The sequence below is a fragment of the Oenanthe melanoleuca genome, chromosome 7, assembly GCF_029582105.1.
Source record: "Oenanthe melanoleuca isolate GR-GAL-2019-014 chromosome 7, OMel1.0, whole genome shotgun sequence".
NCBI classification, from domain to species: domain Eukaryota; kingdom Metazoa; phylum Chordata; class Aves; order Passeriformes; family Muscicapidae; genus Oenanthe; species Oenanthe melanoleuca.
The window spans coordinates 25,247,691-25,269,418 of NC_079341.1; the positions used below are offsets into that span (position 1 = coordinate 25,247,691).

Below are 21,728 nucleotides of genomic sequence, written 5' to 3' on the forward strand. Positions count from 1 at the left end.
CTAGTTTTGTATTTAAAATGCAAGAACACTGCTGCAATAACAAATCACTGTTTTATTGCAGAGTCTTAAGTTCAGATGTACTTTTATCAAGGTCAGGCCATTGCAAGTAGTGGCTTGGTCCTCGGGTATCAGAGAAGTTTTGTGTAGTTGTTGCAGAATTAAAGAACAGTTGAGGCTGAAGGACACCTCTGGAGATCAGGCAGTCCACCCCCATGGTTAGAGCAGGGTTGAGTAGAGCAGATTGTTTGGGACCATGCCAGACAGGTTTTGAGTATCTCCAAGGATGGAGACTTCACACCCTCCAGAGAACTGTTTCACCAACCTCACAGAAAGAAAAGTCTTTTTTTTTTCTTGTGGTTAGGGTTACAGTTTAGAGTGGAATTTTCTGTATTTTAGTTTGTGCCCTTTGCCTCTTGTCCTTTCTCTGGGCTCCCTAGAGAAGAGTTTTGACTTATTCCTTCCATCAGCTTTTTATAGACATTGGTGAGATCCTCCTGAGCTTTTTCCTGTCCAGGCTGAACAGTCCTGGCTCTCAGGCTTTCCTCCTAGCTCAGGTGCTCCAGACCCTTTGTTATCCTTGTGGCTCTTTGCTGCATTCCTTCCAGTATATATATATATCCATGTGTCTCTTGTCCTGGGAAGCCCAGAAGTGGGCACAGCCCTCCAGGGTGTCTCACCAGTGCTGAGCAGAGGGCTGGTGGTGGCCCTGCTGATGGTCATGGACTGCCCTGGAATTCACAGTGAGTTTGGTAATCAGAGCTGTAGTTTTTGTAGTGGATTTTTTCCATGACAGATTCAGGAAGAGGAAGCAGCCTGAAACCCTTCTGCCTTTGGACCTGGTTTGTTTCAGTATGATATGTGCTGCATGCTTTTGCCACATGGTTTTGACTCTGAGGGTCCATTTTCCTCTCTGCTGGGGTTATTTTGGTAAGACTTCATGACCTGGGGAGAACTATTATCCTAGTCTCTATTAGGGTGTGTGGCAGCTCTCAATAGCAGATAGAGAAATTGTATCACATTGGTACCAGCATCACCAAGCTGCATTTTTACAGGGACAGGTTGTGTCTTTTATGCACTGCAATGAGGAAGGCCATAGATGTTTTCCTGTGATTACAGATCTTTGCTTAATATGCCCAAAGGTTCTGCAGCCACCACATTTTCCTAAGCATGTTTTCTTTCCTTCCCTGTAGTTGTTGGCTTGTGTGTATTATGCTATATCAGTATTCGGAATTATCTTCAAACAAATGGGAGACAACAGAATTCTTGGAATATGGAACTTACTTGATTAGAAACTGAATCTGTGTGTGCTGTCTCCATTTGTAGGATCTTACATCCCCGTGACATTTCCTTTTGCTTTCCTCACTTGGAAAAGGGAGGTTTGGGGGTTTTTTTATTATTATTGTGCATTTTTGCTTAGGCGAAAACAATTTGAAAAGGCTCAAATTCACTACTCTTCTTACCTTCAGGTACAGCATCAGGTGCCCCAAAGCTAGGAAAATTAACAAATAATTTCATACTATTGTCCTACCTTGCAGAGTCCATGTGAGAGACTATTCTATGTCAAAAGCATTCTATGTCTATTTCACAAACTAACCTGAAGTATTGCTTTGCTTTTCAAACTAGGAAGTTAAAACCCACAACCACTTGTAACTGAGAGCTTTCTCAGTCGTGTTATACACTGGATGCTGTGTGGTACATGTTTATGCCAATATATGGGTCAGTCAAAAAGTAAGGGTAATGCAGTAGCTACTCCTTAACTGTCCCTGAGTATGTAATGACTTATTAATGCGTTGACAAACCTTTACTACACTGCACTACAACCTTTCTTTATTCCTATATAAGATGTGTTGGAAATTCTATGCAACAATTCAAGTGTTTTGTGCTTCTTGCTTCCATAGTTTGGCCTTTTATTAAGCCTGCCTGGTAATCTTCCTGTTGGTGCTCTGGAGAGGGTGAAGAGTCTGAGAGGCCTCAAAGGTTGTGATGCTGAGAACTCAGGCCTGCAAATTCCAGTGACTGAGAGTCTCCCAAGTATTACTTTCCTCTTATTGACTGTCTCATGTGGCTCAGGAGGTGCTTCAGTGGGTCTGAAGGCAAGATGGGGTCAATTCCTACTTGAATCTTGACTTAGGAGGCTTCCTTTACTGTATCTAAAATTTATTTTCATTTCCCTGGGGACCTGTCCTGATGTGGAGTGAAGCTGCAGGGACTCACCCTGGTTGTCTGTGCTACGTCAGCCAGGTCTCCATCCCAGGGCACAAATGGCAGTAAGGTTTTTACAAACTTTGACCATCTCAGTGTGAGTAGTACACAGCTTTTGGGTAGTACACTGCTTTTCAAGCACAGTAGACACTGTGCTGTTTGTATGTTGCCAGATATCAAGACTGCCCTTATCTGTAAAAGACAAGTTTTTACATCAACTCTCTAGTAAATGTTACATGTACTAGTCATGAGGAGGAAAAGTCTAGTGTAATTATCCCAGCAATAAAGGAAGAAAATATTAATTTTTCATGCATTTTCTCTTACAATACTATAAAAAACATTGGGAGATTCAAGTACAAGAAGTGTTACTGGTGCTCTGCATCGCCTCTGGTGTGGAGTTCTTAGCAGCTTATGCCAAGTTTCTTCAAAATGTCATGGTGTCAGCAACTCCATGCTGTAGGTAAAATCTGAACATCTTAAAATGGTGGTTGTGTTAAAGATTGGAGACTATTTACAGAAAACTGTCAGAAAATAGGAAGAAAATTGTCTCCACATGAAGATTATAAATAATTTTGACTCATGTATCAGTAAAGTAAGGTATGAGATTCAGTCTCGCTTTTCTTGTTGCCTTAATTGGAAGAGCATCTCTTCCTGTCTATTAGTTCTGACAATTAAATCTCTGTATCCGTCATTCCCTCTCTGTAAGACTCTGTTGTTTGCCTTTTCCCATTAGTGGTGCAGAGAGAGGCTGCACAGGAGGTTTAAAAATTTTCCAACTATTTGTTTTGCTAGTAGCTTCTTATTCCATTGCTTTAAGAGAATCAAGCCAGTGGCCTCAATTTGCCTCACAGCAATTAATTGTCTTATGATGATTCGTACATTATTAGCACTAGAACAGTGATATCTTGTAATCTGTTTCAGAGGTATATATTTAGCATTGAAAGGATTCTTTGTGTGCTTGAGCTAGAGGGGAAGGAGATTTTTTTCCTGGAGCCTCTATAGTGACAACAAGGCATTGCTTCCAGGGTCCAGGGGCTGGAGAGAGGCATGAGGCACTAACCTGGTAGCCTGGTAAGGGAGAAGCTGGTCTAACCTGACAAATAGAGACCTTCTCTTGTCTGTGCTTAAGAGTAGGTTCTGTTCTATTGTGTGAGTATGGACTTGATAGCATTGTTCACATATTTGGGACAGGACTTGCAAAAGTGATTGATAGATTTTTTTATTTTTTTTTTCTTCTAAAATCAATATTGCAGCCAAACTTGTGAGTGTGACTGTTAATTGAACTGGGCAGCAGTAAAGCTGCAGTTGTGTGCACAGGCTGTCTGATTGACCATTTGCATTGTGCAGCAGTGGTTTCTGTGTTTGTTAGTTTGCTGTTAGGATAGCTTTAGCTGTTCCCAAGCTTTAGAGAAATGTATGAGATTCCTCAGTGCTTGCACAACATAAGCGTGATATCATTTTTGTTTTTATAATTGTTTTTCCTTGTTCATTGAAAATACAGCTCATGGGGCAAAATTAAAAGGAGACATTTCCATCAGAAACCAGAAAAGATGAAACAAGTGATCCTGACAGGGTACAGAGTATGCTGTGATTCACTTAAAACACTGTGACTGCTAAGGTTTCATTCATGGCTCTGCCAAAGTTAACAAAACTGAAACTGATTCTAGGTATGCCTGACCATAAGTGTCAGTGCAGTGCACCTTCTGCCCTCTGCTCTGCTTACCAGTGTTGGGTGAAGTGCTGCACAAACAGCTTTTTGTGATACCAACTTCCCTCCACCTAACTTACCTTTTCTCTTGTAAAAATCCTAAAGGGTACCTTGAGTTTGTTAGAAAAACTTGAATGTTTGTTCTGAAAAGTGTATTTCATGGATAAAAACTTCCTTCCTTTTCTCTTCACTTTTTCCACTGCTCTGTGATGGCACAGCAGACAACATGGACCTGTTCTGTTATGAAGTCACTTATACAGACATGAAACGTTCCCTTGTTCATTTTTCTTAAGCTCACTGAAAGCCAATGTCTGTTTGTTACCTGAAGCTGCTAGTTACCAGTTTTTCTAGATTGTGACTGGTCAGCAGAGGACAGCCTGAATAAAGAGATTGCATGTGTTAAAGCTTTTTCTTGTTACAGGACCAGTGGTAACATGATTGTGCGTCTCTCTGCCCATCTTTCTGCCTTTGCAGCATACCTCTTGTTGATTTGCTAGACAGCACAGAGTTGCCAGAAACTTGTGTGGATGATGCTGTGGGCCGTCCAGCTGTTGGCTTGGCAACAGGAGATTCAGAAGAGGCTGTTAGTTGCCCTCCTCCTGGCATGAAGGAAACTGCTGCAGAAAAAGCAAACTCTGATCGTAAGCAAACTGACAGATTTTTCCCTATTATGATGTGTGAGATCAAGATTAAATAATTAGATTTATATGAGATTGTTTTCTTACAAAAAATGTGAAACTGTTTTAGGAAGCTCCCTTACATTATATGTAGGACAATTTTTCCCATTACTGAAACAACAAGGACAGGAGATACAAGGGAAAAGTCAGTTGGATGTAACTTTGTCCACAAATGCAGTAAAGTGTAACCATCTAAGCAATTAACTCTGTGCTTGCCTGCTCATTGTGAGGATGGCTGGGTAAATGAGCTCCCAGGAGTGCAGAGTGTTGGGATTTGGTCACACAGTCTGCAGGCTTGAAATTTGCACCAAAGCTTGAGCAAGTATTTAATAATTCCCCCATCCCTGTGCTTTTTTGCACAGCTTTAAAATTATGTAATTAGTATTCAGGAATAATGCAAGTGACATGTCAAATAACTACATGCTAACATTAGGAAGATGATACCATTTTTTGTCTTTTTCAGCATTTGAGGACACATTCCTAAAACTGAAACAGCTGGAGACAGAGTGCAGCAGCCCTGTGCCAACTGAGCGTCCCAATGTAAACATAAATGTCCAGGTAATTGGCCTTTATTCCCCCTACTATCATCCTGAATTTTGTTCAAATCATCCTGAAGAGTCTTCCACTTGCCTTGGTCTTATTTGCATGACTTCTAAGACTATGAGTGAGTAGTACTGGGGGATAGTAAAGGAAATACAAATGCTTTACGATATATAAACCTGTGTGTGACAGGGCAGTGAGATAAAGATGGGGCAGAGGTGCATGTATGCAGACTGCAGCCTGGTGTGGTTTTCTAAAATGAGTGGGAGTAAAAGGCATAAATGCTTGAAATGTTTGTCAGTTGCCTTTATCTGTAGGTTACTACCTGTATGGTGTTCAGTAGTTCACCCCTCTCTTTGAGAGGGCTGAGCTGCTTTCCTGGCACTTTTCAGTTCCAAGGAAGTTGTTCTGACGTTTGTTTTGAGTCAAGTTTGGTGATGATCTGTCCCTCCTGTTAAGTAACCAGTTTGTACCTGCTCTCTGATGTAGGTGTTGGCTCTGTGTGTACTCAGAGGAGTGATGTGGTTTGATTTACTGCTCTAAAATCCCTGTGAGCAAATCAGGCTGCGCTTCACGGGCAGCTGAGCCAAAGAACAAGCCTAAGTGCCCTGAACAGTGAAGGCTTTCTTCTCTTTCCTTCCTGTTCACTCTTTCTTCCTCAGCTTCACTCTGTCCTCCTTCACCATCAGGAATCCTTGCAGGTTTCAGGGAACAAATATATCTACAAACTGGCAAACAATTTTTTTCCCTGCCATTGTTTTTAATTTTTTGTTGAGGTGGTGGGTTTCTTTAGTTTGCTCTTTAAGTTGGTAAATAGTGAGTTAAATAGGTTCAGGGAAGGGGTCAAAGAAATGTCAGGGCCATAGTGAAAATAAGTAGGGTTGCTAGAAGGGATGGGAAGGCCAGGATCCTCCCTTACAACAGCAGTGAACTTTGATAGATTCACTGGTTATCAGACAACTGCCCCCAGACAGGATATTCTTCTGGGTTTTATAATGAGCTTTAAAAAATGAAATGTAATTTTCTATTACTTTGCTTTCTCTGATGCAAAAGCTTTGGAAGATTTTTGTTTTTTGGGCAAGCAGAGAGAATGAAACACCTGGCACTGTTATCTCTGTTTAGGCTACCCTCCCTTGCAGGGAGGTCCAAGGATTTATCTAACTTTGAGTGAAGCAGCTATGATTTTTCTTGCTCCCTCAATAGCAACAGGAACCAGGTGCCAGGAGAGTTGTTTAGCAGTCTGTGTTTGAGCTAAGCCCACTCCTAAGCGTTTGTTTTCCACCTTCATGTGAGAGAAAGCTGCTGCTGTGGGTGGTGCTGCAGGCTGCTTGGCTCATGTCCCCTTTAAAGGCTGCTGTCAGGGCTGCCTGCTGCACCTCTCTGCTTGGTGAGTCCATTACAGAGATTACCAGGTCTCTAAGAAGATTAGTCAGTAGACTGTAGGTCCTGTTATGCTGAAACACTGCTTCTACATAAACTAAAGCAAATGAACACAGTTTATTTAAGAATATTTTAGCCTGTCTTGCTCCACTTTAGTTCGGATAGAGAGGGGAAAAACATTTAATTGGTTCATTGAAGAGAATGGACTGAAACTGTTTCAGTGCTTTTTAAATCATGGCTGATTTATAATAAGCAAGCTAAGATTTCTGTAATGAGCTAATCTAACAAACAGCTGCCAATACAGAGCAGTCACAGTCATCCAGCTGCTGTCACATGAGGTGCTGAGTAACTTTAGAGGTTGTAGATACTGGGGGGACAGTAACCTGATTAGAGAGCAAGAACATTTGCATAACAGAGAATTATGGATCAACAGTATGCCCACAGGTGGGTAAAACACAGTTCAGCTTTCAAGAAGGAAGTGCAAATGATATTAGGAAAATGTAAGAGTAGATTTTTTTTTTTAGGCTAGAAGAGATAGAATAAAACATTCCTGCCTATGATGTAGCTTATCCAAGAAGTCACTTGACAGTGTTTGTTTAAAAAAGATAGACAAAGATTAGAGACTCTCTGCATACTTGAAATTCCCAATGCTTCAGATTGCAAAGACGTGTAGGTTACAGCAGCACCAAATGAGCACAGCCTTCAGAGGGGAAGGTTAATGGTTTGGAAAGCAGTCCTGAAAAGAGTTACCTAAATGTCAGTATTAAAAATACCTTGTTTCTTGCCTTTGAAAGCTGCTTTAGAAAATATCAAAGCCTTTATTTATAGTGCTTGTTATAAAATATACCTATCGGCTCTTTTCCTGTACTTACTTTTCTTCTTAATCTATCAGTAAAAGAAGTGTTTGTGGTATCCTCTTCTGGTAGAATTGCATGGGACTGCAATATATCCACTAAAACTTTGCAATAACTTTAGATCCTGGAGATTGCTATTATTTCAGAGGGAATGTAGTATTGCAGCATTCTCTTAATGTATGTGATTACAAATTTCAGCACATGTAGAAACTGTTACAGTTCATTAGAGGTTTGGTAAAATCCACTGGGGAAGATCTTTCTACTTACGAAGGCAGAACTGATTGCTGAACTTCATGACACTGTTATATGCCAACTCACTTCAGCTTTGTTAATTAAAAATCTTTTAGATGTTTTACATCAGGGACAGAGATGGCCTGAGGGTCATCTTTATGTAATTCTATACTTGCAATCAATCAATCCTGATTGATTTCTTTGATAGGGAAATATTTATCTAGCTACCCCTGTTCTTCTAGAGAAAAAGAGGAAGCAAGGGAATGAATGGATTCATTCTTCTCTGCTGCTCACTGGCAAAATCTGTTGGGATGGAAGAATGCAACTTTGTTCCCAGCTTTCACTAGTGCAGTGACCAGATCTGACAAAAGGAGCAAATGACTTTAAATACACCAACGCTCTGCTTTCATCAGCTTCTGAAGGGAAATGAACAATAAAGGTTCACCCTGTTTGCCCGTGTTCAAGTCTGCTCCCAAGTCAGAAATGTAAGGACATGAGGGTTTACTTTTTCTGAATTTGTTGTGGTCTGTAAATACATGGAAGTTGCTCCAAAATGTGCCTGTATTAGGCTCTATCTTCCTGCACAAAGTGATTTTTAGTGGCACCAGGAACACAACTCCAAAGCACAAAGGATTTGGGTCACATGCCTTGTTACTGCCTTTAATCTTTCCTTGCCTTTTTGCATTGCTGCCTAGCTCCATGTTTTGATTGAAGAACATGGTACAAATATAGTTTGTCTTGTCCATGGAAACAACAAACATTCCTAATGAGCTAGATTAATGACAAACCCCAGCAGCTTTACCATTTTGTGTGAACAACTGAAATGTCTTGTAAATTAGACATCTTGAGGCATCAGCAGGTTCCAGATGCTTTTCCCTCTAGCTACATTTTTTTTTCATTAAAAAACCTGTAAGGCATGTATGCTTTTTTCAAGTGCAAAATAGGGTTGGAAGAAATGGATCATTAATATTGAGAGGAAATATTTCCTTGGTGGTATGAAATTTATTCTCTATTAAATTAAAATATTCTGTAATAGTACTAAGCTTTTCAAAAGTAGGGAGCCTTTTCGTTAATAGACTACAGTGACCTAATTAAGTTGATTGTTCAGGTGGAGGAAGCTGAGAGGAAGTTAAACAATAAAATGGTACTTCAAGCATCAGTGTACTGATGTGCTCAGTTAAAATTATGAGATGTGCTATATTAGTGGAATAATGCATTCAAAATGCTGGGCAGGTACTGTGGTACTGTCACACATGGCATCTGCTTCAGTGAGGTCTAGTGTAAAGACTTTAAGATTATCAGAGTTTGGTGCTGCAGCTGTACAAATAATAATAATTCAGTTGTAATTATTCCTTTTGGCAATTCCAGCAGCTTCTCTAAAATAAAACTTCTTATGAGTACTGCTAGTCCTCATAGATTTTTATGTTGACAGTGATCCTCGGATATTTTGTGAAGTTCGTTACTGACTGGGTCAAAATTTGAAAACAGATTCTCCTTTAGATAGTCTCCTAAGATCCTATTGGGATATCCATAGGTGACATAGAGGGAGACAAAAAAAAGGAAATGTTTTTCCCCACTCTGAAGACCAAATAACTACGAGTTCTCACCAGTGTCTGCAGGGAATGTAAAAAGCTGAAAGTGGAAGGATACCTGTGGAGTGTATCAGGATTGTCCCTGCTCCAGGCAGTCCTGCAGCCCTTGACTCCTGCCATAGACCCTGGCATATGGTGAAGAAGGCAGGACTCTGTCTCCCCCTGCTGAGTCATACCCTCAGAAGGAAGGTCACAGGGTTTAGTTTTCACTCAGCTAATTAACTTCTGCCACTAATCAAATAGCAGTTAGTAGATTGAATGCTTAATTAACATTTTATAATTAAGAAATGCATTTCTCATAATGAAATATACTGGAGTGAAAGGTATCTCATTCTTACTTTACTTCATTATGTATCTGGCTGCCAGTTTGCTCTGATATAATCAGTAGTGGGAGAGGTAGTTAGTAGCACATTAATTGAACTCTTGGTCTAACTTTTAAGTGGATTTTAATTTATAAATCTTCCCAGTTTGCATTTGAGAGTAAATTATCAACTTTTACTTAGGCAACACTGTCATGATATAATGGCTGTTATATTGATCTCGTATCAGTAAACTAGGCTGCAGTTTTAGGATGCACTTCATTTCTTGCACACTGTATTTTTAGCACAGCAGCTTGCATATCCACATTTAAGCATTGTGCTATTTTTACTTTATGTATTGCTGTGACATTGCAACTGAGTTCCAAAATAAAAGAAAAAATTACTTTTTCATTTCAGTATAAATGACTCTCCTCTGGCTTCAGAGCCTTGTTGTTATTTAGAGATGTTGATAAACTTCAGCCAGACTTGTCCATGTGGAAACTGTTTCTGATAAAGACATTTTCATGTCTAGGATGAAGTGGTGAAGTTGACAGATAAATGTCTTAACAACGCGATCGAGAGCCCAGTCGTAGCAGCAAAGTGGCTTCCAGCAGATCTCAAAAGCAATATTCTGAAGGCCCAGGCAGAAGCAGGGCACAAGGTAAATACTCGACTGAACAGAGCTGTGGCGCTCTCAAATGTTTTATTTCTCTTAACTGCCTGATGTTGGAGAAGGTGCCTTGCAGATAAGGGTGTTCCAAGAGCCTTGTCCAAGGCAGAGTCAGAGGGCAGTTCAACCTTTCTTCACAGTGATAATGGTTCTGTACTGGAATGGGGGCCCAAGGAGGAATTTCTGTCCTTGATACTCAACAGGTAACAGGACAAGACCCTGTGCAAGCCCTGGTTTGAGAGGTCATTGGGACAGGTAGCCTCCAAAGGTTGCCTTCTAATCAAGCAATTATTCTGTCACTAAGACTGGGCTTCTTGCATGTTGTAGTAAATTCCTTAGCAAATAATGGTATTTTATTTGGCTTGTTGGTGAATGATTTTTATTTCTGCACCGAAGTTGTCACATGGAATTGATGTTCTAAGTCCCTGAGCTGTAGATGAGCAGCACATTTTTGTGCTGGGATAGAGACACTCAGCTCTGCTGTGAATCTCAGAACTGACACAAGATGGAAACAGGTGTCAGAAATGTATATTCATTTCTGTTCATTTCTTCCTCTCAGGTTGGAAAAGATGACAGCATGACAGGTGTCAAGAATTCCAATATTCAGGAGGCTGCTGCCAGGTAGTGAATAGTTTTGTAAGAAACGTGGTGTAGTTATCCCACTACAGAACTGAGAACCTGCAGTTTGGTGTGGTCTGCTGGTGGCTCAGTCGTCATTGCATTTTACCTTGCACAGGGTACCTTAATCTCATGAGTGTGAAGTGGTTTTGAGATGAAAATCAGGGTTATAATTGCTAAGTTTTATTGTATACAAGATAATACAGATACTCTTTATTTTCCCATACTTGATGACCATTGTTACAACAGCAATTTCAATCACTAATTATTTCTGAAATGTGAATAGCTTCAGTATGGGGAGAGAGGATGGGTCTGTTCACAGTAGGTGTTTTCTAATGGAGAAAAAAAATTGTGTACAAACCCCTGACAGTGACAATTGACTGAGAATTACTAAATATTAAATGATTGCAGGGTCCAGTGGGATTGCAGGTATTGAAAAAGTTTAAAAGGTTACAATGTCTTAACTTCTTGACCATTTGTGAAGATGCACATGTGGCAGACCTCAAATAGCAAAGGGTGATACTGTAAATAAAATGCACATTTGCATTCCCAAAACTGTGTTGTTACAAGTGATCCATAAAGAGCTCTCCATGGAAGGTTGTGCCTGTTTTCTGTTCTGTTTATTTTTTGTTGGTTTGTGCCAGGAACATTATCCTGTCAGGCAAATCACAGAGCAGTCCCCCAGCAACCAGTCCGGTGTTTCAAGATCCAAGAGAGCTGCTGAGAGCAATCCCTGCTTCAAACACCTTTGTTCCGTAAGTGATTCTGGAGAAACTGTTTCTGGGGTAAGGGGACCACGAGGAGATTATGATTAAAAGGTCTGAAAATATGAGGAACAATTGCTGAGCATTTAGGCTACATCTATCTAAGCAGGTTTATGGATGCATTTTTAATTACTGCAGCAGTTAATCAGTGTAGATCAGCCTCAGGGTGAGTATCTTTGCTAGCAGTAGGTGAATCTCTCTCATCCTCTCAAAGAACTGAGATTCCTGACATCTTACTGCCCCTGGCTCTAAAGAGGAAGATAAGAGGATGACAGGAAAGGCTTCAGGCAAATTAGACACAAGGGCTGAAGAAACTCCTTTGAGATAGAAGACATCGATACTGTAGGGTACTGTACACAGCTGTAGCTGTGAGAGCTATGAGAGAGAGCAGTGTCTGTAGAGGTAGTTGGAAGCTATTTACATTAACATACAAACATCAGTCTTCTGTCTCCTCGGTGGAACTGGTGTCAAGGTTTTGAGTTATCTGGGAAGCAGCCCTGTTCCATGCTGTCCAGGCAGGGTGCTAATGAGAATGTTTTCCCCTTTCAGTAAGACACTGAATGAGGACAATGCTGACTCTAACCACGAGGACCTGCTAATTCCAGCTAATCTGGCTCAAACTGAGGCTGCTGTTTCAAAGGTATCACCACCTGTCAGCCTGGAAGGTTTCTGTGTCACATTCTGAGCTCCCGATGCCTCCAGGCAAGCCCAGCAGACCTTGCTGCATGCCTCTCATAACTCTGTGAATGCCAGGCGCTGGGGAATGCTAGAGAGTGCTTTCTGAAGCCGGCAGGGACACTGCACAGATCTTTCCAAAGGCCATTTCTGCCTGTCCTTTCCGGTTCTTGGCATAACTCTTGTTTTTCTAAACTGGTTGTTTTTCTCTCACTGGTGGGGAGCCACTTGCATCCCAACGATTTTATGCTCCAGTAAGGAGACTGTAGGGATGAAATTCTGACACAGGCAGTTCCCATCAAAAGAACCACAGAAGGAAAAGTTTAAATTTAGATGTTTATTTGTTATATTCTAGTTACCTAAAGGTAATTTTTAACTGGAATCCATGAAGAGCACAAATTCAGGGATTAAACTTTCTTTTGACCGTCTCCAAAAGAAGAGTCCAGTATCAGTGGACCTCTGCTGCCTTTACTTGAGCAAACTGACACGTTGTTCTGGAAGACTAAAACACCCTGCCCCATAGCTGTTGGGCCTCTAAACCAGTATTACATACTTGATCCCACTGAATAATCATAAATTTCACCGAGTTCAAACACTGCCCTCCAGATCTTGCTGACCTTTCAAATGGCGCAGTACCCCACCTTCACAGAGGCAAGGGGACAGTTTCACTGCTTGCTTACAGGGCAGTGCTGTTGTTTCCAGTACATTAATGAGAATAAGGGAAATTAAAAGGGTACTAAAAAAGATAAAATTGCAAGACTTAGAAAAATAAGCCTGATAAAAAGTGGTGTTCATTAAAGATACTGGTCTGTAACTCAGGAAGCCACTAGAGTATTCAGTAGACCTATGTGGTTACTACTGGGAATTCAATTCAAAACTGATTTATTCCATAGAGCACTCCAGATGACCAGGACGTTTCCTTAACATCACTGACAGAGAATCTAATTGACTTTACAGAAGCCACACCTCGGGTAAATGTATTTCCAACCCAAACTTCTTCCTTCACACATAACAGTGATTTTTACTCATGAATTTTTCTCTGGCTTTAGTGTCTGTCTGCCAGGCTTAGATCTGTGGCAGTGGAAAGAAGTGATGGACAGGGATCAGATATGGCCCCCACCTGCAGGGTGGCTGGTGTAGGGGTGTAGACTTTACAGCTTTGCAGGGGAAATGAAGGAGCCCGAAGAGTGGAGCTGTATGTGTGCCACTGCTTTAGTAGAGCTGCAAGTGCCAGCCTGCTTCTCATTATTTGGGGATACATAAGGGTTCAGTAATATGTAATTCAGAAATTATATGGGAAGATCTATGCACATGTGTATGTGTCTATATATATAGATATACACCCAAATACTTGAGAAGTAAACTTGTAATACAAATCAGGCCTTTTATATAGATGAAAAGAAATTTCTTACAATCTGTGCTGGCAAAATGGAGCTATTGTATGCACCAAGAGAAAGGGGGAAGAAGGAGGATGTTTAAATTCTCCACAGTAGTGTGCTCTGGATTAAGGTTGCCCACAAAGCACTAAAAGATGGTGGATTCTTTCCTTTGGAAGGGAGCACTGAGTTGAAGCTGCCCCCAGTGAGTGTCTGGCTCTGTGCTCAGTGGGTGCTACATCTCCACCTAATCACTAGCATGATTCAAAGGCTAACGAGGGGCAAATATCTGAGATTGTTTTGGGGGAGGTGTTGTTTTGGGAGGCAATTCTCAACGTTCTCATCTACTTTCAACTTTTTAATTGAGCTTTTGTTTGCTATTTGTAGGTGTCTTCCCAGCCCATTGTAGCACCGAGGTGGATAGTGCCAGTAAGTTACTTGACCATTTCTTAACAAAGAAAGAAAGGAAAGCTTTTGTAATGATTAAATAGCGGGACTTAAAGTTAAATAATAAAATACATTAATTTTTTAATAGTTTGAAGGTCTACATAGTAATGTACCAGACAAAAGATAAAGCAAGCTAATTCAATTGGAGTAAATCAGACAATATACCCTGTTAATAGTTAAACTTCATTTTTGCTGTATTGTACTTCAGGTAAATGCCATAAAATTTCTTAAAGAATTTGTATTTAGTAAACCCAGGCTGGAGTTTAATGAATCCTATTTTTACCATTTATAAGTTAATAATTTTGTCCTGGCTGGCGTTTGAGTTTCTTGTTTATTCTTCCCCATTCAGACGGGACTGATTTCCAATGGGCCTTTGGGAAATAATGTTGCCTTGTCTTTGAAGGCAGTGAAAGGCAGCACGGAGACCCTGATGTCCTCAGCTGCACTGACACCATCCCAGCAGGCACCCGAAGTCCTTGCGAGGTGAGGTCTCCTCAGCTCACTCCACGAGTGTGTGTGGGCACTCTTACTGCTTCCACTGATATAGTTACAGGGGCCATTTTCACACAGTGCCTTGTTAGCTGTGTTAACAAACTGTAGTTTTGTCTGTTTATAGCATTTGAAATATTACAAATGAACTGATGTGTGTGTATTTTAATTTCACGTCAGTTTCTTTCCTTATCTCATGTTCTAATGCTAGACTAAAGTTACGGTGCAGAAAAAAATTCTGAGAAATTTCTTTACAGGAATTTACAGAAATCTCTGCCAGAGGATTTGTGGTGGTGGAGAGGGATGCCCTCCCAGTTATTTCCAAGCCATAAGGGTGTCAGAAACCAAATGGGTAGAAGCCTTTTCCCTTGCTACTCCGTTCTGCCATGCTGATGAGGCAGAATGATGGCAGTGATGATCAGGCCTTGCAGTGACCATCTTTAAAGAATGGCAGTGTGCTACTGCTGCATTGATTTAATTTCATTCAGTTTGCTCTTCTGCAGTTGTCCATTAGAAAGGTTTGTCAGTTGGTCTCATTAAGTTACAAGGGGAATGGCCATGAATGCTCTTTGAAGCAATACTTGTCTCTTGTAATCCATCATGGCAGACTTTTTTGGATGAGTTTATTTACAGATCCTTCTTTTTTTTCCCCCCATTTTAGCCCAGTTACTGAGGATGCTACAATAAGAACAAAATGTTTACTCACCACTGAACTCTAGAAGAAGCAATCTCTGAAACTCTCACCGTGTAAAAACTCAGATCTTTTAACATATCTCGAAGGGATCCTTCCAAAAGACTTGCTTGGGATCAAACTCGTGCAGAACAGGAGTCAGACAGCTGGCTGGTTTGCCAGGATCCAGGAGGAGACTTCTACATTTATCACAATCTAACTGGAATTGCAGCCTGAACCGGATGTAAAACCACATGCACATTTGATCATCTCCCTCGGGAGAAGAACAACATCACACTGGAGCTCGTTCTGAACTGAGGAAAAGCAAACAGTTGTGTTCTGCTCGTGCTGGGTTAATTGTTCCTCACCCTGAGCCAGCTCTGGTGCTGCTGGAAGGTGTGAGCACAGGCGTGATGGCTGTGGAGTAATGAACCTGGCAGGGATGAGGAGAACTCGCAGGGCCACCTCGTGGCCGTGCCCTGCACGGGCTCCATGGTGGTCACTGTCCCGTACAGCCAAGGACATTTTCTTCTGTGTGATTATTCCCTCTGGTTTTCCTTCATTTTACCAACACATGCTCTCCTTTTTGGCCTTAACCCCCTTAATAATCCTTGCACACCCTATTACAGTACCTGGAAAGCATGAAAATCTATTCCATCAGCTATGTATATGGATTTGATGTATATGGATTTGAGCTGCTGCTCATTGCAACCAGGGAAGTGCAAATTACCTGCCAAACAGCTTGTAGCATTAGCAGAATACAGCAGAGGTCCCACATTTGACACTGATCATTTCATTTCCTACATGATTCAAATACATTCATTTTAGACTAGAGATCTGTACGTTTTAAAAGCCAAAGCAGTGAAGGTGTGAGTGCAGCTTACTTCAGGAACTGCTTAATGATTACTATTGTTGTCTTATAGGACTAGAAAGGAAAAGAATTTTCATGTTTCTCTTCATGCTGTTTCTGGGTGTTTTTCCAGATGCTGTGCTTCAGGAATACTTGCCAAGTATTTTTGCAGCATGAAGGTACAACTAGATCTGTTTTTAACACCACTCTGAATCCTGTTCCAAGTGTCATCTAATAGTTTTGTGTGGAACAAATAATAGAAAGATTAGCATGAAAATAGGAAAAAAAAAAAAAAGATGGAAAATTCATGTAAGCAGTTCACTTCTCTGTAGAAAGAAGGTAAGAGCATACACTCCACAGAGCAGGTGAGGGTCTTTGCGTGCTCAGGTGAAGTTTGGGGTACAGTGCATACAGCTCAGAGATCATTTGAGCTCTGAGCAGCAGTATCATGTGGACCCTGGTGATATAGCCTGTGAAAAAAGTAATGCAGAGTCAGAGGGAGAAGAAACAAAGATGATGAATCCCATGTCTAACAGGGAAGCACTGATGAAACAACTGTGATCTTTCTTTCTGAGGAAGAGGTTTGTACATATAACTGGGGATGGAGGGTGTTTTCTGCACAGTGCTGCTGTTTGTAGATACCTATATGCATGTGGTTCTTAGAAACAAACTTAAATGTGAAATTTGGTTCTGGAACCTGTATGCACAACTTCATTTCTGCCCATTGGCTGTGTGCACGTCTCAATGTAAACAAAGGTTTGGACCAAACCACTATGGGTTGTGCAAGTAAGCCAGGCCCAGCAAGGCTGCTGCTTTCAGACTAAGGTGTTCATGCTGCTGTTGCTCTCGTGCAACATCTTTGCAAGATGCTGAATGTGTGTTAAGGGAGAAGCCACGTGGATTTTACGTGGCCCACTGCCACTTCTCAAAACCCCTGAGGCCTTAATAGGGGAATGTAGGGACCAGAGAAAGGTGGTAGGACTGAGAAACCAGGCAGTGATTTGCAGCCATTGCCTCAAGAACCAGGATTTCAGGATTGGTGGCAGGGGCTGCAGGTGCCCTTCCAGCCAGCACCGGGAGCGGATACGGGCAGGTCCCACTCCCGCACTGCTGGAGCTGCGGAGCCACTGGACCAGTCACAGGGTTCCTGCTCCCAACCCTTCAGCTCTCTCACTGCTACTTCCAGTTGAGTATTGGCTTTTTTTATACTTTAAAGTCTGAGCCTTACTGCTTATTAAAGTGTAGAAGATTCCTGATTCAAATATCAAATGTCTTAGTCTAGATTAATAATGCCGTTGCCAGCAAAGTTCCTGCAGGAAAAGGGAAGCAATGGCTGCAACAGTCTGCTTCCCGCACAAAGCCAGGACTGTGTGTGGAAACTTGGCACTTGCTATTCATCTGTTTGCTCAGCAGCTGAGCTGGCATTCTCCAGCTACATGTGTTGGGTTTGTAAATAGACAGAATGCAGTAGCATTTTCTTAGGCATGTTTGATATTTGGCTCTTCCCATTGGGTTCAGGAGCTCTGCGAACTGTCAGCTTGAATCCCTCCCAAAACTGGAATAACAGAAGTTTACAGTTTTCCAGCACTGCATGTTGAATACCATCCTTAGATTCCTCCCGAACTATCACAGCAAGTAACAAGTAAACAGCGTGTGGTGAGTGTGTCCCCTAAAATCTAAATGGTTCCAAATAACCAACTGTTATTTCAGCATGGTCAGGATAGCAGTGGTTGGAGGGGAATGTTGTGATTACACACACGCACACACAGAGAAACTTCAAAGGGGCAAGGCTTTCCTCAATTTTAGGGGACTAATATTTGAAGCTTCACATAAAAATGCAAACATTTCAACTAGTAAATTGGGAAATTGCAATATCTAAGATTTGGGGCTACAAACCCAACTCTTCCCAGCAATATATGATACTTGGAGCAAATATTCACTCAATTTGTCTTGATGTAGCTTACTCAGCTAATCCATTGCTTATATAGGGAGCCTGGCAAGACCAAGGGGACACAGGTTTGTGATCTGAATATCCTGCAGTTTGGCATCACTGTTCTGCTTTGCAGCTAGAGGTACTGTGTTACAACATGACTGACTAACAGGTAAGGTAGCATTACTCATCACTTGCATTTTATCAAACATAAATAGGGATACTAGTTCCTGCAGTTAGTGTTACAGAGTATCACTTAAATGCCTGTGTGCTACTGAGAAGAAAGTATTTTCCTGCTATTTCTATACTATTGATTGATTGGCTGTAGGGTCCAAGTGTTCTCTTAAAAGTCTATTTTTTGGTATTTATTTAAAGAGATTTATAAATAAAACTTCTGTGTGAATCTGGTGTCAGGATGTTGGCAGGTCTGCCAACCACTTAAAAGCTGTATGAGTTGACAGGAATGAATGAATGAATGCTAAGTGATTGGATCTGAAAGTAAAAGTGATTTTACTCTAGTCATGTTCTGTGATTGGAGTAAAAGGTTTTATAGAAATCGGGTGTTTATAATAACAGCATCCCAGCTCTTATTTCAGACTGATTAACCCAAGACAGATGCATTTCAATCTCACCCATTTAAGACCATCAGAGTCTGCATGTGCTGTGTGCAGTTATAGGCTTAGGAAATGGCCATTAAAATGTGGAAGTTGAGGCTTTCTTTCGCCAGAATTAAGGGAATCTCTTCTTTAGTTTGGTGGTAATAGAGTTTAATATTAGGTAAGTTACATGACATAAATTACCTTACTTACCTGTTAATCAGTCGTGGTTAATGAACTAGCTTGAATATATTTGTTTTTAGACTTAAATTTTAGTCACAGTTTGTTGAAGACAACTTACTGAAGGCAGTAAGACAATTTTGGACAATTTTTTGGACACAACTTCAAGAAAATTTGCAGCCCTGTTAGAGCAGCTCAGGTGAACAGTGCAGCTATATGTGGAGCTCTGTACAAAATATTTGCAGTCCTTGCCTGCTCTCCCTTTTTCTGCACCCTGCTCCTTCCTTCTCATTTCATGAAGCAAAGACATCCTGCTGGGATGAGCATGTCCTTCACAAACAGCACTGGATGTATTTTTCACATTGTGAACATATTCTGGTACAACCCAAATCTAGTGGTGAAGTGATAGCAGCTCTGTTCCACAGCCAGCTAGCATTGAAAGCTCTATCTGTGCACATAGTGTTTCTGAACGTAGGAAGTCATAGTATCTATATACATATACATATATATATATATATATGTATATATGTAGCTGTTAGACACTGTAATACCACAGCTTTCAAATGCAGCTGGACAATCACAGCTTTTCAACCAAAAAATAGACCAATATATGTTAATGGCCTTTCAGTGTGATCAGGTGTGATCCGGGTGTGTTTGGTCCAGGTGTTGGCACCAAGGACAGGAGTGCAGGGCCCTGCCCCCAGTGCTGAGGCAGAGCTGCAATGGCTCCTGGCAGTTCTTGGGGGATGCAGATGCTCAGCATGGCCCCTTAAATCCAGGGCCTGGCTCGGTGTCGTGAGTGGCTCCGTGTTGCTGCTGGCCTGAGCAGGCACCCCAGCAGCACTGACCCACAGGGCCTGGAGCCACAGGATTCTCCTGCAGATTTCACCTCCTTTTGACTGCTTGGCTTGAGCACTCTGCTCCATAAACACACACAGACACCCCTACCTATGTAACTGGACAAACTTATTTTTAAAGTGTATAAGAATATTTTTTTAGCTAGTTTTGTTTTGTTAAAGCCGCACTAACTACTGTATTTTTACTTTTTGTATGTAAAGCTTGGCAATAGCTCTCAACGTATAATTTATTTGTTGGGTTTTTTATAAGACAAAGTGCACCCTCTTGCTTCTGTTTCACAACACTGGTGACTTATGAACTGTCCTAGGCACTGCACTGAGATCTGTATTGAAACTGTACATGGGAACAAGTAGATCTGTAGTCCACTCAACCCAGTCTTGGAATGTTTATGCTATAATTTTGTCTAAAATACACCATGTCAGTGCAAAAGCCTTGCAGAGTCATCTTTAAGCCCCCTGCGTTACACGGGTACAGCACTAAGAGGTGGGTCAGCTGGGGCTTGGGACATGGGTTGCTGCCCTAAACTTAGCCTGTTGTCAGTTAAAGCATAAGTTAAAACAGCACCTAAGCCTGCAGGTAGATGCTAAAGAATGACATGCATTTTTTTCAACAGAGCTGAGATTGGCCAGGAGGACTGTCAGGTGTCCAGTGCCTTTGAAAACCAATCCAAGGCGTGCGCAGAAGGGGAGCCTGAGCTGTGGTTCCAGTGCAGGCCAGTTACCTGAGCACCCTCACTCTTGTCTCCAGCAAGGAACTGGGGTGTGTTTGCAAGTACAGCAGCACTAATGATGGTTTGAAGGAAACTGTTCACTCCCAAGCCCTGGCTTTGGCTAAATGCTCAAGAAGGCAGCAAAGGGCAACTAAACCCTTTGATCATCTTTGTTTCTCAAAAACTATTTGGAAAGTATTAAAAAGGAAGAGAAATTATTCCATTCAAATGACTAAGATCATAGGAAATAATTTGTGGCAGAATTCGTTGTGTAGGTCAAACTGTGATCCCACTGATAAATCACTGAGTTGTTCTTAAAATCCACTTAAAACTCAAAACAACTAAACATTTAGGTTTTTCTATTATTAACTGAAACAACCTTGAGTATCTGCATTTTAGAAGAAAATATTTCTGCCATTCATACATTTTAATATTCAGAAACCAAATGTCAGTTAAAGACAATTTGTTGAGAAGTTTAGCACTGATCAATTTGTTCTCTTATGTACAATTTATGATACAGCAGCGCATCTTGTGTCTTGGATGAGGTTGCCAAGAATGCTGCATCCTTTTGCTTTTGCTCTATGGATTGAATTTCTGTGAGTGTATCAGGTGCATGCAGGGTTTCCTGTTTTTCAGAGACACCCTAAACAGCCAACTTCAGTGGCAGCCCCTTCAGTCCCAGCCAAAAATGGTGTATTTTGTTTTGTTTCTAAATATTTGGCCACTAGCTGGAGTAATTCCATTCATTATTTCATGCAGGCCACCACCGAACTTTCAGATGGCAGCAGCTTTTAGTCACTCGCTTGGGTCTGGGATGAATTCTCATTAACTGCTACAGTTACAGAGAAATATCATAAGCACATCCACAAAGGCTCTTTTTTCCCTCTCTGAAAAGGTGACTGCAGTGGGAAAAGTGGAGTGAGGTGCTCTGAGAACCCTTGTGGTGCAGCTGATAGCACTGGCTGTTTGAAAGAGGATATGACCCAGGAAGTGTCACAGTGGTGTGAGCAAGGATTGTGTCCCTAGGTCTGGACACTGGAGGGTACCTGAAATACGGGTTGTTCATGCCCAGAGTGGACTAAGGTGCCAGGTACTCCTGTGGGCATCTGTGAGATGCAGTCACTTCAAATCCCAACCCCATTCCCTTCCAGCTTGAGCTCACCCTTGTTTTTTGAAGATCTGGGAATGGGACACAAGGGGAGAAAGAGCCTCCAGTAGTTTCAGCAGAGCTGCTACAGCATACACCCCCCACACCAGGATCAGGGCTCTCTCCCCTTGCACAGAATTGCCACAAGCCAGCCCTGAGCCCCCATCCCTCCAGCCAGGCCCTTCCTGTGCCCTGCTCTCCTCATGTCCTGGACAGGGAACAGTGGCTCCTTAGGGCTGGCTCAAGAGGTTTGGCATCTTTTGGGT

General features: G+C 41.6%; 1 protein-coding gene across 8 annotated transcripts in view; it reads left to right on the top strand.

Moving 5' to 3' along the window:
• The window catches only part of EPB41L5 (erythrocyte membrane protein band 4.1 like 5), a 50,806-nt gene extending 34,780 nt beyond the window's left edge, over positions 1-16,026 (top strand). For 6 of the 8 annotated variants that reach the window (XM_056496258.1, XM_056496255.1, XM_056496257.1 and 3 more), the window contains exons 17-26: positions 4,385-4,551; positions 5,051-5,145; positions 10,016-10,144; positions 10,713-10,774; positions 11,416-11,526; positions 12,085-12,175; positions 13,104-13,181; positions 13,974-14,015; positions 14,383-14,516; positions 15,184-16,026. In XM_056496258.1, coding sequence (XP_056352233.1) covers positions 4,385-4,551; positions 5,051-5,145; positions 10,016-10,144; positions 10,713-10,774; positions 11,416-11,526; positions 12,085-12,175; positions 13,104-13,181; positions 13,974-14,015; positions 14,383-14,516; positions 15,184-15,241 — 967 coding nt within the window. In that variant the 3' untranslated portion in view covers positions 15,242-16,026. The remainder of the gene's footprint in view (positions 1-4,384; positions 4,552-5,050; positions 5,146-10,015; positions 10,145-10,712; positions 10,775-11,415; positions 11,527-12,084; positions 12,176-13,103; positions 13,182-13,973; positions 14,016-14,382; positions 14,517-15,183) is intronic. The other 2 variants (XM_056496256.1, XM_056496264.1) reach the window with 1 other exon arrangement.
• The last annotated feature ends 5,702 nt before the right edge of the window (positions 16,027-21,728 follow it).